Source organism: Ictidomys tridecemlineatus, chromosome 2 (assembly GCF_052094955.1).
Source record: "Ictidomys tridecemlineatus isolate mIctTri1 chromosome 2, mIctTri1.hap1, whole genome shotgun sequence".
Classification (NCBI taxonomy): domain Eukaryota; kingdom Metazoa; phylum Chordata; class Mammalia; order Rodentia; family Sciuridae; genus Ictidomys; species Ictidomys tridecemlineatus.
Genome location: NC_135478.1, coordinates 226,475,604 through 226,501,103, shown reverse-complemented (window position 1 = coordinate 226,501,103; position 25,500 = coordinate 226,475,604). Strand labels below are relative to the sequence as shown.

General features: G+C 54.8%; 1 protein-coding gene and 2 long non-coding RNA genes across 7 annotated transcripts in view; 1 reads left to right on the top strand and 2 right to left on the bottom strand.

The window, feature by feature from the left end:
* Positions 1-25,500, top strand: part of Prkag2 (protein kinase AMP-activated non-catalytic subunit gamma 2) — a 258,824-nt gene that overhangs the window by 47,708 nt on the left and 185,616 nt on the right. For all 5 annotated transcript variants that reach the window (XM_078040857.1, XM_078040859.1, XM_078040856.1 and 2 more), the window contains exon 2: positions 23,005-23,076. In XM_078040857.1, coding sequence (XP_077896983.1) covers positions 23,005-23,076 — 72 coding nt within the window. The remainder of the gene's footprint in view (positions 1-23,004; positions 23,077-25,500) is intronic.
* LOC144375505 (uncharacterized) lies at positions 1,851-4,813 on the bottom strand. The gene is made up of 2 exons (XR_013435510.1): positions 4,598-4,813; positions 1,851-2,910 (listed from the first exon to the last, which is right to left on the bottom strand). It is a non-coding gene; the product is annotated as an uncharacterized LOC144375505 (long non-coding RNA).
* Positions 13,573-16,566, bottom strand: LOC144375506 (uncharacterized). Its single transcript, XR_013435511.1, has 2 exons — positions 15,196-16,566; positions 13,573-15,075 (listed from the first exon to the last, which is right to left on the bottom strand). It is a non-coding gene; the product is annotated as an uncharacterized LOC144375506 (long non-coding RNA).

Sequence of the window (25,500 nt, the reverse complement as noted above, 5' to 3'; positions counted from 1 at the left end):
GTGGTGGAGGGCCCAGCTCAGCAGACACCCCCCCCCCCCGGCCTGGGGGTGCACCAGGAGGCAGGCAGCAGGGCCTTAAACAAATAGAGGAGGGTCTCAGGTGTGTTGGGTGGGACTACATGAGAGTCAGTCAGGCCCCACTCGGCCTAGGATGGGGCAAACAGATCCACTGGGCTGAGTCAGTGCGGGGACCTGCAGGCCCCTCGGCCAGGCCCCAGGGGTCTGCTTTCCTGACCCAGAGAGGCCTGGCCACGTGGCCTTATGGTCTAGGGCCTCCTCAGCTGCTTCCCTAATTTTCCTGGAAATGTCCAAAGACTAGATAAAATTTTCCCAATATTATTCCTTTTCACAGGGAAGGAAACTGAGGATTAAAGGTTAAATTTACTTCATGAACAAAATGCAAACTCACATATTTAAGGTACCTAACCTTTTAGCCTTGCCTGCAGTCACTCTAGGGGTCCTGAGGCCCAGGAATTGGGCTCGGGAAGAGGGAAGCTGTCCCCAACTCTCTGGCATGCCCGCAGTGGTGAAGAGCATTAACTCATGAATTCTACATGCTTTGCAGACGAGCTGCTGTCACCTGGACACGAGCGTGACATGGGACCCTGGGGGTTTACTGCAAGACTCAATTACTAAAATTTGAGTTAAGAGAAAATTATAATTGGGTCATTAGTCCCCTTTGTCCAAGAGCCCAGGGAAGTTCCCTGTTAACACCTATGTCTGTTGGCATGGGACTTGGGACGATGTTCTCCCAGTCCCAAGTGGACGGTGTTGGGTGGCCCAGAGCCCTCTGCTGTGGGCTTTGTCCCTTGTTACCCCAGGTCTGGCTCCTCTCTGGATCCCGTGCTCAGGCCGCTATTGAAATCAATACTTGAGTGAAACAGAATTTTTGAGTCCCATGGATCAGTCACTGGCATGACTAAGACACCTGGCCTTAACCTCATCCGTCTATGGTGCTGGCTGCTGCATACACAGGGTCGATCGATCGGTTCCTTGTTTCAGCTCAGCTGGAAACTAATGGGATCCTTGGATTTTCCCAAGCCCCTCACTGCTCCTGTTCAAACTGTAAACCTTTTGCTTTCCTTGGAAGGTATCCCAGTCTCTTGCCCCACAAGATGCCACGTAGGCCACGCCTGTCCTTCTAGCAAACCCTTTAGCACAGTTGTGCTCAGCATGGGGGCTAATCGACACAGTGCCTGCTACGCGTTTTGTTCTAGGCAGTGTTTTGTATTGAGTTGTGTTCTTGCAGATCAATTTGATTGATAACTCCGAGCAGCCAGCTAGGGTCTTAATTTCTTAATGGATTAGTCTCCTTATTTCCTCTTAAACTGCTTTTGACTGCTTGTATTTCTCATATAGCCACTTTCTGACCCTGCTCCAGGCACCAGGTCCAGGCGTGGCATTTTCATGGATGTTAATCTTAATTCCCAAGGCAGTCCTGGGAGGTTTTCCTTGTCTTACGGGAGGAAATCGGGGTTCCGTGAACTGGATTAACTCACTGAGTTGCATGGGCAGTCAATGGCAAACTGGAATTCAAACCTAGGCCCTCTGGCAACTCCACAGCCATCCCTCCAGCTGCACTGTGTGGGCCTCGGGGTGAATGGCAGGCAGTGAAAACTTGATCCTAGCTTCATAGTGGGCGTGTTGAGTCAGCAAGACCCCGGGAAGGACCTCCATGTGGCTGGTTTAAGTCTCTAAGCTTCCCCACCTCCTCGACTCTCGGCATGCCTGCACCATTGGTGAAGAGCATTAACCCGTGAATTCTACATGCTTTGCAGATGAGCTATGTCACCTGAACACGAGCCTGACATGGGACCCTGGGGGTTTACTGTAAGACTCAATTACTAAAATTTGAGTTAAAAGAAAATTATAATTGGATCAAGAGCCCAGGGAAGTTCCCTCTTAACACCTGTGTCCGTTGGCATGGGACTTGGGACTTTGTTCTCCCAGGCACAAGCTGGGACCACGTGCAAATTAGTTCATTTTTCGGGACCATTTTTTATAAAAATGGAGACCATGATACCTGCCACACAGGGTTGGTATGAAGAAGATCAGCTCACCAAGGGCCAGTTCCTTGCACATAATAGATGCTTAGTAAACAGTAGGCCCAGTTCTCTAGGCGAGCCTTTGGATGTGGTGTGTCCCCCTGGAGCCCGACTAGGACTGGCAAACACCTTCCCCAGCAGGACCTTGAATGGACTAACTTCTGGTAGAATTCTCTGGGTCTTGCCACGTTGATCATCCACCAGGCTGTGAAGGTGAGCAGCTTTGGATTCCGTTAGGTTCCTGTAGTTTTCTGGCCTCCAGCCTCGCCCATTGCCCCCATCCATGGTGATGGCTCAGTCCCCTCCTTCCTCCTGCCCCACCTGTCACATGTGCAGGCTTGCTCTCTCCAGTCATTTGGTGTCCCCTTGTGTTTCTGCTGCAGTTACCTTATCCTGAGGGTCACAGTGGCTGTTCATGTCACCATCTTTCTGGAACCATCAATTCCCTTCTCACTTTCCTCGGCACCTCTCACTTGGAGGTTCAGCATGGTGAGGTGCAGGGAGAAAGCAGGAGAGAGACACGGCAGACTTAGGCTTTTGTCATGATCCGACTTTGTGGGTGAGGGATGTGGTGGCATTTCATTGTCTGATTCTGCTTTTAAGGGAGACAGCCATCTGTCTTAGCACAAGCACGGGCACCATGGCTTGGGTTTGTTAGTCACTGCAAGCAAGAACCTTGCTGGGCAGATTCCAGCAAATAAGATCACTTGGAGGCTGTGGGGACAGAGCCAGCCTGGCCTGCAGGCACCACCCACAGTGAACTCTCAGGGGGCTCCAGGGTGGTGGCGGGGGTCCTCCTGCTTTCCCAGTGCAGCTCTCCTTTCCTTGTTGGTCAAGGGCTTCTTCTTGCAGAAGGAAGCTGATTCTGAATCACAAAGTGGGGAGAAAAGCAGCGTCAAGCCTCAGAAACTCGGTGGCCTTCTCCTCTTCCCATCGCAGCTGATGAGTCTTAAGTACAGACTCCTCTCTGATTTGCAAGCTGTGTTGGCCGAGTCACGTGGTGCAGAATCATGTTTTTGTGCTGGTTGTGAAACTGGGGCTCGCACGGTTGAGCATTTGGGCGATTCTGAGACATTCTGGCAGGTCAGGGTCCACCTGGGTATTGCCAGGTGGCCTGGGCTGGCTTGTGTTAAGGAAGCAGCAACAAGGAACCCAAATAAAAGGGCGTTTCCATTTAGCACAAGCACAGCGCAAACCCCACTAACAGGGACAATGAGGAGACTCTTCTGTGAACCCCAGCACTGTGCGGTCTTCTTTGGATCTGGCCCCGGGGTACGTTGCCGGGGCTCTCCGCCATCCCCAGCTCTGGGAGGACAGACTCTGGTGCTTTACAGCAACCCAGCCAGGAGTCCGCTCACGCAGCCCTCCCTGTTCTTATCACAGCAGGAAAAGTGCAAAGACATTTTTAGAAGTATTTTCCCCAATAGCATCAGAAGGGTGATTTCAACTCCCCCCAAAAAACCAAGTGAACCATCATCCCTGGTCACCTTCACTTGGGGTTTTCTAGTAGCTAAAGCTTCTCTGCCCAGCATTAGCACTAGTAGCCCTTCCAAGGTGGGTCTCCTGGGCAAGGACTTGGGCCAGTCAGAGAGCTTGGGGTGGACTCCTCCACCAGACAGCTCTTCCACCTCAGAGTCAGAGCTGGTAGGAACGTAGGCTTCTGGGGTTTGCACTTTAATGGAGAGCAGGAATGGCATTTTCTCAGCCCTGGGAGGCCAGCTCCCTGTATGGAGAGGGCTGGTGGAGAGACCCCTGCAGCCGCAGAGACACCCCTCCAACACAGGTGTCCTGCAGCCAGAGTTTGGGAATGAGGCTCATAAGATTCCTGTCCCAATGTAAGGGGCTTCTCCTGACCCCTGCGACTCGCTCTGTGCTCATTTGCGGGTGGGGGTGTGTGGAAAGGCCCCATCTGGGTGGAGCCTCATTCCTGCTGAATGGAGCCCTCTCGTCCTGGTGGGATTCGCCTTTAATGTCAGGCCAAGCCCCAAGCCTGTTATTCCCAGGACCCAGCCAAGCCTGGCTCCGAGCTGGCTGCAGGCATCTGTCACCACCCACTCCCTCTGAGTCATCCCACACTTATCTGCTCAAATCACACAGCCTTGAAATGCGCTGCCAATTGGTCTCCAACACAGGCCCAGGGGGGGCTGGGAAGGAGATGGGGGGAGAATGTGCTCTGAGGCCTCCCCAGTGCTCCAGGGCCTAGTGTGGTCTCAGGGTTCTCCTTGCCCAGACCCCTTGGGGGCCTCACCAGCTGCCCCCCAACAGCTCTGCCCTACTGTCCAGTCAGGGCAGCAGGCCACGCTGCCATCCGGTGGCCGTGTTTACAAGGGTCACTCCTGAGGGGAGACTTGGGAGGGAGGAGGCTTCCCAAGACCCCTGCTCTTCCTTTTCAAAGAGCGTCCTTGTCTGGAGAACCCACTCCTGAGGGAGGGGAAAAGATGTCAGCCACAGACCCCAGGCCAAGTGTCCAGTTCGCCCGTCACCCATGCCACTGTCCTGGCACAACGGACATCCCTGCTGAGTGGCAGTTGCAGGCTGGAAGCAAGCCTTACCTGGAGGCCCTGGGACAGACTTGCAGGAGAAGAGCCTCTGCCTCCCTCCTGCTCACGTCCCTAAAGAGGTTGCCAGGGACCTTCTTGTCCAAGGTCCAACTAGTCAGCGAGTCCAGCAGTTTCCTCCCAAATTACCTCTCTCAGTTTTGCTCATGAAGAGAGATAAGGAAATCGCCATGTAATTGTAAAAAAGCATGAGAGTGTTTTTGGACAATGGTGAAGGCCTCAGTACTGCGGCTGATCCAGAGACCTGCCAGAGCTCCCGGCCAAGCCTCATCTGGAACGCCACCTCTCAGTCCCTCCCAGTGCCCTCCACGGCGACAGGCCTGAGTACCACCCTGGCTCTGGCTGCAGGTACCCTACGGTCTCAGTTACTGCCATTTTGACCAAGCCCACAATGACAGGAGCAAGAATTCCAGATGGATGACCAGAAGCCCGTGGTGGTCAGCATTCTTCACTGCTGAATAGCCACGCTTTTCTGGGTGCCTGGTGGCCCCTATACTTCTTACCTGGCTGGAGGGAAATCAGGTGGTGTACAGGGAGAAGGCAGTAGGGGCAACCCTACCTTCTCCACCCGCTGGCCCTTCCTGAAAGTCTAGGGTCCCTCCTGCCACACTCCCAAGCCGGCCTTATCCAAGCATTTCCTATTTGACCATCTCCACCCCGTCCAAATTTCTCTCTCCTCTCTGCTTGGCCGTTAGGGTCTTCTAAGATTCATCCAGTATCCCACCAATTCAGAGAAGGACTCAGCTGAATGAGTTCTGGGTTTCCTTTCATATACTGCCGTTACCTGAGCAAGGGATCTAGTAAGAGGTTTCTGACTTCTCACGCTGTCAGCGATCCACTTTTGGGACACTTGGGGACATTTAGTGTCTAGTGGCAATCATTCCCCCTAGATCTGCAGCAGCTGTGTGTGTAAACTGGGCTCTGGAAGGGTCCGTGCTGGCTGTTTCCCCCTGGTTGGGGAGGAAGGGGTCACTGCGCCCCACCCCATAGTGTAACCAGCCAAGGTACTTTGGTACCAGAGGCCAGTGGAGCCGAGAGTTTGCTAAATGATGAAGTGTGGCTGTCACCATGCTCCGCTGCTCCTGGAAGTTCTGCTCCCACTGCAGGAGAAGGACCATCACTGTCCTGGATTCACGGTCCATCCATGGCTGTCTGACTTCATGTCCATTCATGGTGTGCACATTGCCTCAAATTCTGTAGTTGCTTGTTTTTCTTCTCCCCGCCCATGGGTGTCATGGTCACCACCTTGCGGCTGACTTTGCTGAGGTACAACATACACAGCAGAACCCGCGGTGTGAAGTCTACAGCATTAAATGGGCTGGGATCAATGCACCAAGTCATGTGGCCTCCATCACTTAATGAGGCCAAGCACCTCCGTCACCCCCAAAGAGACCCCATGTCTCTTTGCACTCAGTCCCCTCTCTACCTTAAGACACTTGAGGGTGGAGGGTACCCCTTATCTTTGTGAACCCTGCGGATTCCAGACACAGCATGGGTCTTGGTGGGCATGTGGATGAATAAGGACACCAGGAGCTCCGTCATGTTTTTAAATCCCCCCAAGATTCCTCCCTTCCCCACATTCACCCTTTCCTTTAGTCACTCCTGACACCAGCCTTCCTGATCAGCTTCAGATGATCAGTGTGCCCAAGGCTGGCTGGGAACTGCAGTGCAATCACCAAGAATGGGCAGTTCCCCTCCCCCTCCCCCATAAGGTGGGGGGGACAGGACGGGACTGCAAGAGCCTTTGTCCCCCCCCAAGACCAGAGGCCACCACCCAGCCCTCCGCCTTTCTTCCTACCTCCCTCCTGCTGCGCTCTCACTTTCTTTTTGTAATAAGTGAAGAAGTCAGCACATTTGGGCAATTTGTGTGCTTATCAGGGAGCATCCCCAGGGTTTTCTGAGTTTACAGGAACTTATTTTTATGTCCCTAGCTTTATCACCAATAGTTTGACATGTCCCCTTGTTCTGCCTCCTGATCTGCCTCTTACTCTGTCTGGGATGGGTCTTGGCAGGTATGCAGGTGTGACCGAATCTTCCCTTTTCCTCCATCAAAGCTCTGAGAAAGAAGAGTCTATTGTCTACACCCTGGGCTCAGTAATAATAGCACCCTGCCCCTCACGTCAGCCACCAGCATTTTAAAGTAACACCTGGCACTTTAGATGATTCCCACCATCTCTTTGTGTGCCAACTCCGATGCATTATGTATTTATAGACTTCCACGTATTAACTCACTGTCTGATAGGAATGCCTCTTATTTTTTAGATCATGTAGCGTCCTGGTCATGTATTCCTGCATAACCGCCACCCCAAGCTTAAAACTGTCAGTGGAGCCATCTCTCCCAGCTGAAGGTTGCCTGCGGAGTCGGGCAGCCCTGCTCGGAGAGAGGGCTGAGGCTGGAGTCCCGGAGGCTCCTTCGGCTCTCGGCCTGGTGGGAGTGGCTGTGCGGCACCTTCTCGGTGTGGCCCCATTTGGTGAGCTTGAGCTTCCCGAGGTGTGGGCCCTCGGGGCAGTCAGACAGCCACAGGTGGACACAGACACAAGGCAGCCGGCCTGCAGGGCTCCTCGGCACAGACCCTGGGGCATCGAGTGAGGTTGCTGCTGCTGCACTTCTGTTGGTCAGAACAGAGCAGCCCGACTCGGGGTGACAGGACAGATTCAGACTCTCAGGGGACACAGCTTCAGTGACCAGGAAGAGAAGGCATTAACCACGGCCATCTCCGCACAGCCCACCACACAGGCCGTGTCTCCGGCCACTTCCCCAGCAGCTTTGCCATTGGCTGCACCTCACGACGCAGGTGGACACACATGTAAGGCAAGTTCCTGGAGCATTGCTTTTGTTTTCTTAACAACAACAGAAACAGCCCCTATTTGGCCTTGTTGATTTCATGACCCATGTCCCACTGGCACTTGGAGAAACCCTGTCCCTCAGGTCTCTACCTTGTCGAGTTGCTCTGTGCTGTGATGAACCAACCACCAAAGACCACCTAAAACAGGTGCAAACCTGGGTCACACAGATGCCGTTTCCTACCCATCCTGCTGAAATCCAGAAGTTTGGCAACATAATCGGTTGGTGAGGTGGTTGGGGAAACCCTGAGGAGGCACACGGCAGCATCTGTTAGGAATCTCAAGCATGTTGCCCGGGGCACCTATCATAGAACCATGAGTTGAAGTTTTCATTGCAGGTTAATTATCTGAGAAGGCCAAAGATCGAAATCACCTAAAGGGGGTGGGTCACACTGGGTGTGCATACAAAGTAATATGCCACAGACAACAACAACAACAACAAAATCTATGTGCTGATGTTGGGAGACTCCTGGATGTGCAAAGTGATAAGCAAGTGGAGCAGGACTATGCTCCAACAGGGAGGGAGGTTTGCTTTAGGAAGCAGGAGTGCTCTTTACCTTTGCATTTGCATAACGATGCTCTAGCCAGACACACAACCAGAAGTGGTGCCTCTGGATACACGGCACAGATAGATGGAAGTGAGACTGACTCTTCAATTGCATATCGTTTTGTTTTGGTGTTTGAATCAGATGAATTTACTTCTTACCAAATTAAAAAAAAATGGGATCTCAGAGCCCTTGTCCTCAGAGTGCTCAGAGTCTACCCTGAGATGAGATTGATATCTACATAGCAAATGGGCCGTGGGGAGTGAATGGAGAGGTCATTTCAATCCAAACTCTTCAGAAAATTCAGTATAAATTTGCTAGAATCGAGCTAGTTCTTGAGGGTGCAGAGGATATAAATAGACAGGATTTGAAAGGGGTCAGTTCAATCCAGGTAGATAGTGTGGCCAGCACCTTTCCAACTTTGTGACACAGAAGGTCCTTTATTTTATTCTATTTTCTATAAACATTTTTTTTCTGCACAATCTTTTCTCTCCCTCTGGTGCTGGGATGGAACCCAGGGCCTCAGGCATGCTAGGCAAGCGCTCACCACTGAGCAGCAGCCCCAGCCCTACACTAACGGGTGTGTCCTTGAACTCCAATATGACAAACACCATCCAAAGCACTTTAAATTGCAAATTCTCTCTACAAAGGAATTCTTGCTTCCTGTTACCTTTAAGGTCATTTGTATATAATAACCTTAAACTTGGGGGTATCATGAGCCCCTGGTGAGGGCAGCACTGGTACTGGCTGCAGCCTGGTGGCTGCAGGGTTAGCGGCTGCTCCAGCAGTGTGTGGTCAGGTGGCTGGAACCAGAGAGTGACAAAGGGAAAGGAGGCCATGACTATGTCCTGGTGTTCGAACTGCCAGGCCAGGGGTGGCCTCTGGTCCAGCAGACAGTAGACATTCACCAGGAGTCTCCGCCCATGACAGCCTGCTCAGTGTCCCTTCTTCTCTCTAGGCCGGGCACACGGACAGCCCAGGGAGAACTGACCTACTGCAGTCTTTTCATCTCATCCTTTAAACCGTGGAAGTAGGACGTGGCAAGACAAGAGGGGACTGTAGCAGTCGGGAACGCCCCTGGGCAGCTCGCTTTCCCCAGCTGTGATGTTTCCCTTTCTTCTTGGTAGACCTCTCGGAGGACGCATGGGTCTTCCAGTAAACTCAAAATGTCAGCTCCCCGAGGCCATCTGGGGGGTCAGAGCCCACTCGTTTGGGGCGTAAGGGCCTGGGACATGGATCCCTGTGTTGCACAAGTGGTGGGAGATGTCCCCAGAACCTCTTAGTCACGAAGGGCAAAAGCATACTGTCTGGAAGGCTCTGGGATCCTCCGGTGTCTCAGGCCATTTCCCTATAACAAGACACCCAAGACTGGGTCACTCGGAAGTTGGTTTGGCTGGCAATTCTGGAGGCTAGGAAGTCTCAGAGCCACACGTCGTGGAGGGGAATCACATGGTCAGACAGGGCCGGCTCAGGTCTCTCGTTTTCTGAGAAAGCCACTGATGTCATATGGGGTCCTCGATCTCATCTAATCCTGGTCACCTCCCAGAGGTGACCTCTTAATGCCATTATCTTGTGGATTTAAGTTTCCAACAGGTGAACTCTGGGGAGAGGCATTCAGACTGTAGCGACTGGTAACAACCGACTGGTGACAACTGAGAGTGCAAATGCAGGTGCTGGCACTGCTGGGGACAGACCTCCTGAGGGGCCCTCTGGGCCCAGGAGTGTCCCTCACACAGCACCCAACCCAGTCTCCTGTGCTTTCTCAGGGAGAGTTGGTCCCGCGCTGCTCTGCTGGGGAGTGGCTGAGAACCACTGAGACGGGCTCAGGCAGTTTCTGCCCAGCCGAGCGCCTCAGAGACCAGGCCCTCCCCAAAGGAGGACCCGAACTCTGCACAGAAAGATGAGTTTCGTCCCAGTTCCTGGGATGTGAGAAGCAGGCTTTTTTTTTTTTTTTTCTTTGAAAAAGCAAAGCCACAAACAACCCCTGTTTTTTGTACCTGACTCCCCACTGTAGCCCCGGCTGAGTTTCAACAGCTCTGTCAAGATGCGAAGTCTGGTGACTTTGGCCCATACCTGGCACCTCCTCCTCCTCTTGCTTATGTAACAAGCCCTCCAGAACGGAATGGGTTTGTTGGCAGCAAAAACAAAAATAAGGAAAAAAACCTAGCTAAGGTCCCTGTTTGGATTCACTGGTGGCGTGATTTACAGCCTCAAGTCCACCACCAGGAAACTGAAACTTTGCCCCGACTTGGCCTCGGCCAATATCCCAGTGGCTCGGGGCTCTGCAATTTGTCCCCCACCCCAGCTGCACTGGGCTCCCCTGGACTCCAGCTGTACTTAGCCTCTACCAGGAGCAGGAAGGCAGAGCCTCTGCCAGGTCCTCACGCCCTGGCCTGGAGTGGGCGGGGCTGGCTGAGAGGTGGGGGTCCACTTCTCAGACCCTTCTCCCAGCTTCCTGGCTGCCCAGTCCAGACGCACAGTCAGTCTCTGGGCTTCACTTGCCTCACTACCATCTGCCTGAAGAGTGAGCCACAGACGAGGGGCCAGCAGGCTCGTGACTGGGTCTGCAAGTGGGACACACCTGCCCCTGCCTTCCAGGGAGCCGGAGCCACAGACACAGAGGAATTGCCCTCCCCACTCCTGCCCCTAGTGAACTGGTGACCACGGGCACTTCTGAGGGGCTCCAGGCAGGGCCCCCCCATGAGGTCACATCTGAGGGTGGAGGCCTGGACCAGTAGGGAGGGGTGACTTGTCGGCAGATGGCATTGATGCCATCTCTGTTTGCTGCCCTGAGGATTTTTTTTTAATAGATCTTTTGTAGCTGTTGATGTTTCTGAGCTGTTTTAGGCTTGCAGAAAAGGTGAGCAGGAGGTCCAGAGAGCGCCCTGTGCCACCTCCCCACCCCACCTTTCCCTGTTAGTAATACGTGCACCATGCACCACATGGTCACAGGGAGGGGACTGTCCAGATACACCATTATTAACCAGGGCCCATTGTTCACCTGGGGCTAACTTTTGGGTTTTGTCCACCGCTGTAGAGTCATACAGGATAGTGCCCCTGCCCCAGACCCTGGGCTCTACCACCAGTCACGGCTGCCTCCCTCTGGTCAGCCTGGCTGCTGTCACTTCTGTCACTGCTTGCCATCTGTTCACATGAGGGATCACTGGTGTGGGCTGCGTGTTCTGGGGGTGGGAGGCTACAGAACTTGGAGGGGCTCTCAGGTTCAGACCCACATACCTCCTGTCTCCGAGGAGGAAACGGGGAGAGACGGAAGCCTGTCCCCAGGTGAGACAGCCGTGGGGGTGGAGCTGCATGGAGGCCCTGCTCACAGAGGGCACAGGCTCATGCCATCTTTTTAAACAACAGACACTAAGTAGGTAAAAAGGACCAAAAAAGAAAAAAAAAATTTTAAAAAGCTAGCAATGTGGTCATTTTAAATGTCATTAACCTTTCCTGCAGGGGACTCTGGCCTAGTGTGGTCTCCTGGACCTGTCAGGGCACAGAGGCTCTGTGGGAGGTGCTGATTCTCCTAGATGCCTGCCCACATGCCTACCTAGGAGCTGCTCGGATCGTGTGCCAATGTGGCCCTCAGGGTCCTGCCAGAAGGGAAGTGACAGACACTACCTCCCACCCCAGCTGCTCTGCACATACCTGCTGCTGTCAGAAGTCTCCCAGGAACCCCTCTGTGCCCTGCCTGCTGACTTCTGTCTGTAGGAAGATATGTGGGTCCTGGAAAGTGCTTGGAGCCCTGCCCACCCTGATGGCCATGGCCCACCCTGATGGCCATGGCCACAAGCTAATAGGATGGTAACAGAGACAAACCTGGCAAGTGACTCATTGCAAGGGCTTGGCCCTGCCACGGGAGGAAAGATAGGTGCAAGGACGCCCATGAGAGGCTGGCCCAGATAACCTCGCCACTGGCGCGCCTATTGCGCCTGGTGCTGGCGGCCTGGGCTGGCGGCTTCAACTGCGTGCAGACCCTAAGGTGGTCATTACTACCATCGTGCAGAACAGAAACCCAGGCTAGAAAGCCCAAAGCCGCTGGAGAGAGCCTGGGGTGACAGAAAGAGGCTTCGGCTAGGAGTTGTAGCAGCAGGATTTGGTTCTGACTGGGTCACCTCTCTGCCGAGATGCCTTGAGCACCTCTCAGGACCCGCCTGTGCCATGAGGGACCCAGAAGAGTTTGGAGTTTCCAACTGTGAGATCGCCTGACTGCCGGGTGCTCTGGGTTTGGGCACTGGGAGGCCAGGATCAGGCGGGTACAGATGTGACCAGCATCACTAGAACAGAACTGGCCCCAAGGTATAACTGATGGTGGCCAGGGGACGGTGGGGCTGGCAGGCGCCAAGCTGCCTGTGGAGGGTCGGAGCCGCAGTCACTGTCAGGGGAGAGACAAGGGGGCGCTGGAGGGTGAGAGTAAGCGTTTGCCCCTTCCCAGGTGGTAAAGAGGTGCGAGTCCCGACCTCTTTACTCAGAGCTTATTTCTGGGATAAAGTACAAAGATGGGGTCCAAGAGCCGCAGCCAGGAGAGGAAAGGGATGGTAGCCGTCATTCTGCCCTTGCAGTGGCATCTGGGGACAGAGAGTTAGTGCCTGTGTTTCTGGAGTCCACCTGTACCGTGCCAAAGCTCAGTGGGCAGAGTTGTTCAGACGTCTTCCTCCACGGTGCTGTAAGAAGGGTGTGCATGTGAGTAACTGAGGTTCCACGGAACGGCGAGGTTCCCCGGGCCCCTCGCATTATAGGAAAAACTCCACGTGGAGGGAGTGGAGAGTAATGGACGGTCATTTGTCGTCACTTGTCACAGACCCCCACAGGGCCCTGGGTCAGACCTGAGGTTCCCCAAGGTGTCGCCTGCTGCCCTGCCTGCTGCCCCCAGGGTCAAACACAAGTGGTTTGGGTCCCTGCCTAAAGAAAGCTGCAGGAGGGACACGAGGAAGCAGAGTGAGGCTCCTCGGAGCGTTTCACTCGGGTCACAGAGGCGCTGGCGCCTGGGAGACACCCCCCTCTACAGGGAGGACCCTGCTCAGGCCTCAGCCTGAAGGAGCCAGCCCTGGTCCAGCGTCGGTTCCGCCCTGGGAGGACGACTCCTGCTGGGGCGTTTCTGTGGATCTGGCGAGTGGAGGAGGGAGTGGCCCTCAGGGGACCTGGACGGTCCTCCCTGCGCACGGTGGGCGGTGTGGGAGGAGGAGGAGACTCTGTGCGCTGAGACCAGGACAGACACTGACGGGCTCTTTCCCAGCCTGCGCCGTGCAAGCGATGGCCCTCGTCACAGACGGGGCTCGGAGGCAGGTGAGGCTGTGGCCCCCGGAGGCTGCTCCCCTCCACACAGGGCTGGAGCTTTCCTCTTTTCCACCCAACACTGCCCCCTGGCCAGCCTCTCCCAGCTCCCTTGTTTTCTCGCCCACCTGTTTCCTTGGTGTATTGATGGACCCTTGGCAAAGAAAAAGCGCCGCCTGCCCACCAAAAAGACCCCGTCTCAGCGCTGCCTTCGTTGTCCTGGATTCTCCTCCATGTCCCCTTCAGCTCAGAGGGAGGAGGCCATGGGCTCCGTAGCCCAGGGAAACAGCCAAGACGAGAAAGAGAGGGGACCTATTTTTTTTAATATACACACATATTAAGGAGGTAGATGATTGCACGGTAATGCATTGATCATGTACGATATATACTATGGTACATGCACAGTATTGTATAATATATACAAGAGATCCGTCCTAAGGGATGGCTCCTGTGTAGTTGGGGCTGGGAAGTCCTAAACTGATGGGACAGACTGACAGTCTAGGAGCTAAGGTGGCGGATGCTATGGTCTTAAAGCAGAACTTTTTCTTCTGGAAATCTCAATTTTTTTTCTGTCAGGCCTTCAGCTGATCAGATGAGGCCCACCCTCATCATGGAGGGCAAGCGTTTTACTTAAAGTCAGTCGATTACAGATGTTTAACCACGAGGACAAAACGAGCTCCCAGCCGTGATGAGATCAGAGTCTCCATGTCTCAGGTGGTAGACACGACGAGCCAGCCAAGCTTCCACATGAAGTTAGCCATCACCGGCTCCATAATGGACGTGGTCAGTGCAGCCCAAAGCCCTCTGCTCCCTAGCACCCTTCCCCGCCTCCTGGCTGGGCCTTGAGAGGCCACCCGCAGAGCTTTGAGTTGTTCTATGTACAAGCAGCAACCTGCAGCCCGGGCTGAGCCCTCTGCTGGAAGCTGGAAATGCTTCTGGGTGACCCAAAGGGAGATGGCTGTCACATCTGCATGTCCTGGGACCTTCCTGACTGAGGACTGATCCAGGCTCCTGTCACCGTCACTCAGTCAGCCCCCTGGGCCGGTCCCTGTCCCTCACTCTCCCCTTCAGGAGGGACTCAGACTGAAGAAGTGGAGGAACGAGGCTGGTGCCTTGGCCGGTTCCTGACTAGCCTCCTGGTTAGCCGAGGCTGGACTCTACCTGGGAATGGTTGTTTGAGAGGCTACTTTGGACCTGAGCTAGGACAGGGCCGGGAACACGGGGGTCAAAGGGCATCCCAGAGACACAAGAGCCTCGGGCAAGTCAGAGTCCTTCTGGCTGGCCGGTCCCCTGAGCCCTGTGTAGCTCTGGTCCAGAGGAGGCTGAGAGGACGGCCAGGGGGGGCAGCACTGGAGGCTCAGGAGCAGCAGTGGGCCCCGGGACCCCTCCTTAGAGTCACCACACAGATGGGCTTGGGAGAGGGGCAGGCGGCTCCGTCACGACCGGAGGCGGCCAGTGTCCTGCGTCTCTTCAGCCCCACTCAGGCTCAGGCAGAGTGGGAGGGCCGCCCTGGCCTCCAGGTGGAGTGCCCTGGGCGATTCCTTTGCCCTCCCCACAGCCTTGGGCATTGGCTGGAGCTGACCTTGGCCAGTGGCCCTCTGGATGCCCGCTGGCGTAAGGACTCACACCAGAGGACAGACCTGTGTTGATGTCCTGCCTGGTTTCCAGAGCCACCGCTCTGCGGTACAGAGAGCGTGACAGACACACTTCACAGGCTGGAAAACAGGTCTGGAGGGTAGGTGCCCAGCTACTCACGTCAGTGGAGAACCCAGGTCTCCCGACCACCGGGCCCGGGTGCTGCGGCTCCTGGGTTTGGAGAAAACAAAAAGGGGCTTGGTGAGCTCCGTGGCAGGAGAAGCCCCTGAGGGCACCGGCCTGACGAGGACCTGTGGGCACCAGCGGGTGGGGGCCACCCTTAAAGCCCACCGGGTGGGGGCGGCCACAGGAGTGAGAATGGTGATGTTCTTGTTATTTTCCTTCTTTTTCACGTCTGGAAGTCTCTCAGACAGCACTCAGAAACCTTGATGTCCTCTGTGGAAAACAAGCTCCCCTGGAATGTCCCTGAGAGTTAAGTTCAGGCCCTCTCTCATTTGGCCACTGTCCCTCCCCTCTTGCCCAGTTCCAGTGATTCAGTATTTGTTCCTTATTTTTCCGAGAGTGGTTATATAATGCGGAGTTTCTCAAAGGCTCCAACTGACCGTAGCCCTGGCCACCTCCTGCCTCCCACCAGTACCAAGAACTGCCCGTTTGGTGGTTTTCAGGGTTGCGCAAGCCTGGCCCATCTGCAGATGCCTCGCACGGGCCTCCCACGTGCCTCCCAGCCTGGGGCTTGCCATCACCTCCAGAGGCGGGCCGAAGGCCACGATGTCAACATAGGTTCAGATGCCGTTAAAGCCATGGGAGCTGCCCGCCCACCATGTCCATGACCACGGGGTAGGCAGAGGACCAGAGAGGGGAGGTCCAGCCGGGAACCTGCGGAAGCCACACTCGGGCTTCTGAAATCCCATGGGCATCTGCTAGGATCCTCCTGGGCATTTGCGTTGACGGTCCCGGTGCTTGGGCTTGAGGACCTTAGACCTCAGTTGGGAGGCAGGAAGCACTGGGATTGGAGAAGCCAGTCAAGACCCGACTCCTCCTCCGTGAGGCTCACCAAGGGCAGCACCTCCGCTCTCTGCCACGGAGACGCGCCGGCGGCTTGGAGAGTGGTGCAGACTGTTGGCTAGTTGGGGAGAGGAGATGTTATTTCTACGACTAAGCTAGGGAGGTGAGAAATGCCTTTGGGTCTGAGCAGGACTCCTTTAAAATGCTCCCGACCCCTCCTGCTATTCAGCTCCACAGGTAAAAACAGAGGCTGTGTGAGCCAAGAGCCACCTTCAGAAATTAGCCAGTTAAACCCTGTCATTTGACAGATGGAAAACCAAAGTTCAGACCTGCTCGAGATCCCCAAGAGCAAACAGCAGAGCAGGGTCTGGCCTGGGTCTTCACTGTCTTTGCGAATGGCCAAAGGCAGTGTCCTCAGGGGCCACCAGGGGCTCTGGGCACGTGCCTGGAGGGATCCTGACCCCAGCTCAAGCCCAGGGTGGCTCCAGGTGGCAGTCTGTTCTTGGGTCTGCTCAGCGGGATGGAGGGCGAAGGTCATCCTGAATGTGTTTCTTCCTCCACGGGAATCAAGCAGGAATGTTGTACCACAGCCCTGACATCGAAAACCCCACGTTGGCCGAGGCAGGGGCCGTGGCCCCTGAGGCTGGCCGCTGTTCTGTTTGTCCAGCACTTGTGTCAGCCCCCCTTTCAGGGACTCCCAGCTTCAACAACAGCAGAGCCCTGTAAGAGAACGTCGGAGACACATCAGGCTGGGTCTGCTGAGTGCACGCTGAACTAGCCCCATCGCCTGGGCACAGGGGACCTGGTCCTTCACGGAAACTGGACACTGATTGTGAATGCGACCAGTCCATTTTCTCATGGGAAAATCTGGGGATACGTGTGGGTTAGGGGAAGCTGCCTTGAAGACTCCTGATGAGGCAGAACGGTGCTCACGGTGAAGCCGCGCACTGCACTGCGGGGTGGGATGTCTGCTGCTTTCTGAGCGACATCAGCGTCACTTACTTTTAGTTACAAAGAAGCTCTTAAAGGGAGAGGACCACCAGCTGCCTTGGAAATGAATCTCTGAGCTGTGAATCCTTCCTTCCATCTTCCCCTGAGGTCCCGCTGTGCCTAGGACACTCATTTTGCATGAAAGAGCTCCGGACCTGCACAGCCTCTGACCCCAAGTTGTTATTCTGTCCCTGGAACTGAGCCACCCCAGGGAGGTGGAGGAGTCTTACCAAGAGCTCTGGTCCAAGAGTGTGGCTGGACCTGAGTGATGGGACCTGCCTGCTGCTGTCTGGTTGCCAGGCGTTGGGCAAATGGCTTATGCCACCCCTCAGTGTCTTCCTCTACAGACCGGGATGGTGTCACTGTCCACCCATGTGGGTTTCCATAAAAACCAAAGGAGGCCACCACTGAGAGATTTAAGAAAGACACTAATACAGATTCATGATGGTTCTGTTGTTAATGCCTGTTTATATGGTGGACTTTGGGCCTTTCCTGGGTATTTAAAGATAGGTGAGTGTAGGGGGAATTCAATGAGCTGATATTAAGGTTAGCTTATTTCTTAGGAATTTCCTCTAAATCTGGGCCTGTTCTCTTTTGTCCGAATGTGTTCCTGACAGGTGACGTTTGAGTCTAAATCTTGAAAGTTAACTTTCACCAAAGACCCTGATGATCATCTCAGAACATGTGGTCAAAGTCTACACTGCGTGCAAGGTGTAGACAGGTGAAGAAGAGCAGGGTGCGAAGGCTCTGTCTGGCTGACATCATGTCTTCTGCATCTGGAGGCCTGACACAGCCCTGGGGAGCAGTGCCCTCCCAGTTCCTGAGGGCCCAGGGCAGGTGAGGGAGCGAAGGACCGGGCCCAGGTGTGGGCAGCAGCAGGAGCGAGGGAGTTGAGAATTCAGGAACTGTGTGAACAGGGCAGCTCCGGGAGCTGGGCCTTCCAGAACCCAGACTGGCAGAGAGGCCAGGGCCCGCTCAGCCCACGGGCTAGTGGGCTTGCTGCCATGTGTGCAGAGAGAGCGCGTCCCACACCAGCCTCCGAGGTGTGCGTGCGTCTTGGTGACACTGGGAGACGAGCAGGGGCGCTTCCAGCAAAGTTGGTCACTGCCTGTCAGGAGACTCCGGCCAGGCCGCTTGACCGAGCAGGCTGGCGCAGAGCCCAGGAGCAGGCCCCCGCCGTGGCCACTCCATCTGATGCTTTCCTAAGTTTGTTCTGGTCAGCGATGGCTGTGTGGCACCTGTGGCAGCTCCCATGGGTGCCCAAGGTGAGGGCTTCCTGGGCTCGGCTCTCTCCAGGTCGTCTTGCCATGAATCACTGACCCCTGGCCCCGGTGGCTGGAACGTTGTGCCTCTTGGGGTCATTGTCCATTTGGGTGAGGAACAGGTATTTGTAGAAAGTCTGAAGCCTTTGAATGCCACCACTGAGCAAATGGCAGGGGTGGTGGTGACTGAACCCAGAGAGGAATGTGCTCATCAAACCCCAGATTAGAGACCCAGCGGCTCCCCCTAACCACCCAGCCAGCTGCAGCTGCTCGGCCCGATGCTTGCCTGGCCCAGCAGCACACTCTGCAGCACCTACAGGCACCTGGGGTTGGGGTCAGGGGGCTCGGTCCAGGGGTCCATCTGAACGCAACGTGGTTGTTCAAATGCAGCAGGCCAGGCTCAGTGCCCCGCAGTGACTAGCTCTCCCCTTCCCGACACTGGAGTGGACGCCCTGCTGGAGTGGAGGCTCCTGGAGAGAAACACTAAAACTGAGTGTTTTAGTCGCTTTCTCTCTGCTGTGACTTAAAGACCCAAGAAGCACAACTGTAGATGAGGAAAGGTTTATTTGCGGGCTCAGGATTTCAGAGGTTAGTCTACAGAAGGCCGGCTCCATTCCCCAGGGCTCCAGGTGCGGTGAACATCATGGCGGAGAGGGTGGCAAAGGGAAGCAGCCCACACCGGAGCTATCAGGAAACAGAGAGACTGCATTCTTCAGATGCAAATATATACCCAAAGCCACGCTCTAATTCCCACCACACCCCACCACTTCAGTTACCTGTCAGGGGATTAATTCACTGATTGGGTTAAGACTCACAACCCAGTCATTTTTCCTCTGAACCGTCTTGCACTGTCTCCCACATGAGCTTTTGGGGGACACCTCACATCTGAACCATAACACTGATAGGTGCTGATCCTCAAGTGCTGGGTGCCCTGCGACAGGGCAAGCCCAAGGCACTGGGACCCAGATGGGAGAGGAATCAGTTCTGCCTGGGGGTGGGTCTAGCCAGAGATGATATATGAAATGGACTTTGCATGGCACATAGGAGTGCGCTCTGGACCAGAATTTGGGGTGAGGGTGGGGCAGGAGGAGCAGGCGCCAAGCCCAGAGGAGGGACAGGGCTGGAGTGTTCGGAGAGCAGCAGTGGCAGGGCCATTCACCCAATTGCTATGTGCCAGGCTCCTGCTAGGGCAGGGGATGAGATGGGATTGTCCCTGAGCAGCTGAAGTGGAGTGGGCCAGCTCCCTGGGCAGGAGTGGATGGTCCCTGGGGAGTGCCCTTAGGTGAGGAGTTGAGATGGTTTTCCAGCAGAATGCCCGTGGACACACCACCACGTTTGGAAACTCACAAACATTCTGCCTGGGCTGTTGTGCAAGGAGGACTCAGGTGCAGAACACTTTGGAAGTAAGCCTGTGGAGGTCAGAAAATCTGTGGTGCCTGGATTGGAGCCTTTAGGGCACCTGCCCATGGCTGACCCAGAGAATCCCCATGGGAACCTGGTGACTGTCCACCAGACAGAGCCTGGATGAATGCCGTTGATGAACTAGAAACTAACCACCTTCACTTCTACAGGAGGAACCAAGCTCCCCAGCTGATCCCAACATGCAGTCATGGCTGAGAGCCACTAAATTAAGGTCACCAGAAGTGCTGAGCATGGAAGCTGTGCCAGCTCACCAGTGTGTTCTCGTCTGCCAGGTCTGGAGGCCATGCCAGCTCTGCAGCAGAGTCCCTGGGCCTTGGGGTGAGGCTGCCTCACATTTTCAGATATTACTTTTTAAGCAGAGACTTGGAGGATGAACTGAAACAGGCTTAGGAAGCAACTAGTTGACCCAAGAGAGAACTGGGTGAGAGAGAGCACAGGAAAGTACAAAATGTCACTGAAAAAATGAAAGAAGACACAAATAAATGGAAATGCATCCCGTGTTCATGGATTGGAAGCCTGTCATTAAGAGGTCAGTAGTACCGAAAGCAATCTGTAAAATTGGTGCAATCCACATCAAAATCCCAGTGATTTTTGTTGTTGTAAAAAATATAAAAATCCACCGTTGAATTCATAGAATATCTCAAGGGACCCCAAATAGCCAAAACAATCTTGAAAAACAGGAAAGGAACAAGACTGGAGATCTCACACATGCTGATTTCAAACTTATCATAATGTTACAGTAACAAAAAATAGCATGGTACTGGCAGAAAAATAGACAGACCAATGGAATGGAACAGAGTTCAGAAATAAATGCTGATATTTTATGGTCAAATGATTTTGGGGAATGGTGTTATCCATGTGCAGAAGAAGGAAGCTACATCCTGTGTTACACCGTATACAAAAATGAACCCCAAATGGATCAAAGCCCTAAATGTCATTTAGGAAAAAGATATGGGTGGCGGCTAAAGATGTGGCTCTGTGGAAGAACCCTTGCCTGACATGCATGAGGCCATGCATTCAATATCCAGCTCTAAGAGAGAGAGAGAGAGAGAGAGAGAGAGAGAGAGAGAGAGAGAGAGAGAGAGAGAGAGAAAGAAAGAAAGAAAGAAAGAAAGAAAGAAAGGGGGGGCTGGAGATACAGCTCAGTTGGTAGAGTGCTTACCTTGCATGCACAAGGCCCTGGGTTTTCAATCCCCCCCCCCAAAAAAAAAACAAGGAAAAGAAAAATACACAGGGGAATGTCTCATGACATTAGATTTGGCACTAATTTCATGGGTGCAACAACATAAGCACAGGCAACAAAAGAAATAACAGATAAATACATCAAAGTAAAAACTTCTCAGCGTCAAGACTGCAGAATGAAAAGGCTACCTGTAGAATAAGAAAATATAGGCAAATCACTTATCTGATAAATGGTTAAGGTTCAGAATATATAGAGAACTCCTACAATTCAACATCCAATAGTCCTATTTTAAAAATGGGTGTTTCTTCAAAGATTATAGAAAGCCAATAAACCACGTAGAGATGTGTACATATCATAAGATACCGCCTCACTCCTTGGGACGGCTACCATAGGAAACAACAGAAGTGGGCTGGGGTGTGGCTCAGCAGTAGAGTGCTTGCCTAGCATGTGCGAGGCCGTGGGTTTGATCTTCAGCACCACATAAAAATAAATAAAATAAAGGTATTGTGTCCAACTACAACTAAAAAACAAATATTAAAAAAAAAAAGAAACAACAGAAGGTCAGTCCTGGTTAGAATGCGGAGAAGGGGAAAGCCTGGCGCCCTGGGGTGGGAAGGGAAAACGGCGCGGCTGCTCTAGAGAACACAAAATATCTTGAACAGAGGTAGCCAGTGCCCAGCAGTTCTACTCTGCGTTACCCAAAAGGACTCACAGCTGGTCCTGAAGAGCCTTCTAGGGCTGCCTACCAGGGACGGCTTCCAGGATGGAAGTCACTTTCTCACAATCTGGAGGCTGAGGCCTGAGCTCAAGGTGTGGGCAGGGTTGGTTCCTCCCAAGGGCTCTCTCCTCGGCTTATTCGTGCCATCGTCAGTCCCTGTGTCATCACGCAGTGGCCCCTCTGGGCATGCCTGTCTCCTCATCTCTTCTTACAGGGACACCAGTCCTGTTGGATTAGGGCCCACCCCGATGACCCCACGTAACTCAGATCCTGTCTCCAAATGCATTCACTTTCTGCGGTCCTAGAGGTTAGGATTTCGACCTAGGGACTTTGGGTGGTGGAGGGGGACACGGTTCAGCCCGTAACATTCAAGTTCACAGCAGCATGATTCACAGTAGCCAAAAGGTGGCCCTGACCAATGACTAATAAGCTGAATGTGGCCTCTAAGTGCAAAGAAAGAGCAATCGGCCTAAGTGGAGGGCATTTCTGACACGTGCTCCAACACGGATGGACCTCGAAGCATCACGCTACGGCAGTCACAGGAGGACAGTCCTGTCCGATTCACTCACATGAAGGGCCTAGAATAGTCACAGACATAGAGACAAACCGTGGACCAGTGGTTGCCAGGAGCCGGGGGAGGGAGGAACAGAGTGTTTTGTGGGTATGGAGCTTCCCTTTGGGAAGGTGGAAAGTTCTAGAAATGGATATGGTGGTGGGTGCACAGCAGTGTGAGTGGGTGTGCCACTCCACGGCACACTTGACAACGGTGAGATGAGGGTGGGGTGTGGCTCCGTGTACAGCACTAGTCCTGGGCTGGATCCCCAGCACCAAAAAACCCCGAAAAGCTTGAAGATAAATTTTCTTGTGTGTATTTCACAATTAAATATTTTTAAATAGGTACAAAAGAAAGAATAAAGAGGCAGTGTCCCCCGGACTTGAGGATGGCCAGTGGGGTTCTGCTTGGTGGGATGTGTTCTCCAAGGCCAGATGCAGGACCAGGGCCAGGGCCAAACAATGCCTGCATTTTAGAAAGTGCACGTTGGTGATGCCCCGCCTGCACCTGTCTGTCCCAGAGCCCACCCCACTCACCTTGGCCCCCACATCATCAGCTTTTACTGGCTCCAAGGCCACCTTCCCAGCCCCGTCATCTTCCAGCCCCCTGGACACTTCACGGAGCCTCATGTTCTGGGTCTGAGGTTAAGGCCTGTCCATCAGCCACAGCCCAAGCCACCCCTGGACGGGACTTTCGTGCCCCACTCCTTCTGACTTCCTGCCTTGCCTGTCAGCCTTTCTGTCCCTTCAGTCCCTGGTCTCTTCCTTCCCCTTCCCTGGGGTGCTGGCAGGCAGTGGCTGCTCCTGGACACCTGGCCTGACGTTCTGGGAGGGATGTGGGCAGCAGCGGCACACTTGGGAGGCAGCTAGCCTTCTTCACCTCCTCCCTCACCCGTGACCGTCCACGTCACTCCTTTGCTGCTGGCCCTCAGGAGGAGGACTCCTGGAGGTGGCCCCTGGGTGGAGCTGCTCTGCTCTTGTTGACCTTGCACCTCTTTCCCTCCCAGGACCTGAGCTCCTTTGCCATGCCGCTCCTGGATGGAGACCTGGAGAGTTCCGAAAAGCATTCGTCCCGGAAGGTAAGGCCTGCTGTCCTGTCCCAGGGCTGCTCACCGCACACCTGGCAGTGGCCCTGACAGGCGCTGGGTTTCCCTCCTCCCTCTTCTCCTGGCTCTGCACTGATGCAGCCACAGTCTCCCACCAGAGGAGAAAGGGGGAGACCGGCAGCCAGCCAAGTGCTGGGTACAAGTAACGAGGCGGAGGTCAGAGGCCTCCGGAAGGTCAGGATGGGTGTCCCAGGGCTCTCCTCCCCTCTGTCTCCTTCCACATTCCGTCTTTAGCTCATCGCTGTGCCCTTCCCTCTGCTGTTTCTCTCCCGTTAGGAAGCCAGTCTCCCAGGCTGCTGGCTGTCAGGGTCAGGCGGCTGAGGGGTGCCCGGCCAGGGTGGGGTGGCCCTGGCAGGGAGGGGTGTCCAGGCAGCCTGCCCGGCTTCTCCTGCAGTCAGAAAGGGAAGGTGGGCCGAGGGCTGTGCAGGGCACCCTCCTGCCACCCTCAGACCCCTGTGGCAGGTACCTGCAGGGGGCTGGCGAGGGGCCTCTGCACTGTCCGGGCAGCTGCTGTGCCTGCCAGCCTGGGAGCAGGGTAGGAGTTCCAGTACTGGAAAAAGCCCATCTCTTCTCTAAGCATTTTGCATTACATACAATTGAATCAACAAATCGGTTCAGGCCTTCGGGGCTAATTGGCGTCAGCTGGGCCGCCCTGCCCAGCCCGGCCCTGCCCTGATAGAGCCAGCAGACTTACGGCAGTTATTGTGGCCTCGCCAAAAAGGACTGTCGGAACGGCCTCAGGCCTGGCCAGGGAAGGGACTGGGCCAGCAGGGAGGGAGCCCCAATGGCAGGAAGGAGACACCAAGCTCAGGGCTCCCTCCCCTTCATGAAAACCCACTAGGGAGGGGACGGCAGCAGAAGGGCCCCAAGGCTTGGGTGTCCCTCAGGCCACCAGGCCCCTTTTGGTGACTCTCGCGGTCCAGAGTGAAGTCCTTGTCAGGGTTGAGTGGCAGCTGAGCAGGGAAGGCCCTGGAAGGGGCTCCTCCCTCGCCGTGATCTTCCTGGGAACTTTGCTGGACACGGTGATGACGTTAGGTGGATCCAGGACAAGGGCCTGACCGCTGTCACCCGGGCTGGCGAGGAGACGGCGCAGGCAGTGTAGGTCCCACACGCTGAGGACGGAACCTAGAAGCTGCACGACAGGGAGAGCGTTCCGTCTCCAGAGCATCTCAGCCTCCTGGTACAGTGTGGGGACAGGGCCTCAGAGGGACAGTGTCTGTGCTGACACCAACTGGAGAGGAGGGAGGAAAGCGAGGGCTGTTGCCTTTACTGCCAGGACATGGGCCCCCTCACTCCCAGCCCAGCTCAGCCCCGTCCCCAGAGGGCACCCGTCCTTCCTCCTGACCCTGGAAGTTCTGCTGGGCCACTCTGATCCGACTCCAGCGCCTGGTGTTCACGTGACCCACGAGGCCAGCCTTCCTGGAGCCGGAGCCAGGAGGCTGCCTGCCTCGAGGAATTTCCAAACTGCCTGAGGAGTGCTTGCCTCTTCCCCTGCCTCATTCTGTCCCTACATGGGGGTGGCCCAGTTCCAAATGAAAAGACCCCCCATCAGATCACTGAAGGCTGGTCCTTCGTGTCCATGTAGTGGTGGGGAGCCCAGAGCAGGGGGAAGCTAAGGAGAGGTACGCTGTGGTCCCTGAGGAGGGGAAAGCTGGGGACAAGAGGAGGACAAGCCACGAAGGCTGTGACATCTGCCCCAGGAACCTCATGAGGTGTCTGGTTCGCCCCGATCACTCCATGAACACTGGGAGGGCGGAGTGTGAGCTCAATGTCAAAGATCTGATCACATTCCTTAAATTTCACTTAGATTAACTTAAATCCAACTCTGCATCCCCATCCCATCAGGCTGATGGAAATGTGAATCTCCATTATTCCTGGAACTTCCTTCCTCGGCTTGTGCAAAGGCCCTGGGGATCCTTGGAGCACACACACATATGTCGAGATGAGGAAACTGCACTTCAAGATGGAGCCAGGCCAGAGTCCAGGTGGCCTGCGGTTACACTGTATCTAGATTCCTGAACCTCAGGCTGGTGGGACAGGCCATCCAGGGAGGTGTCCTAAGACGCACAGGTCCCACTTCTTGCTCTTTTCAGCTGGTCTCTGCATCTTTGTGCTCATAGCCTGGACCCCCAGCCTCGTGGGGAACCCTTCCCTCTGGCAGTGGTGACTGGAAAGGCCAAGTATCCGTTTGGCAGCCCCCACATGGAAGGGTACCCCAGCTTTGCTGCCTGAGGCTGCAGCTGCACCTCCAGGCCCCCGTCATTGCCGCGGCCATCATTGGTCAACCGGCCTGGCTTGGCTCCAGGACATCCCCCCCACCCCACACAGATGACCACGGGTCCTCCGCTGTCTGTGCCCTGATCCAGGGACCACTGCTGGCTCCTCTGTTCACCACTC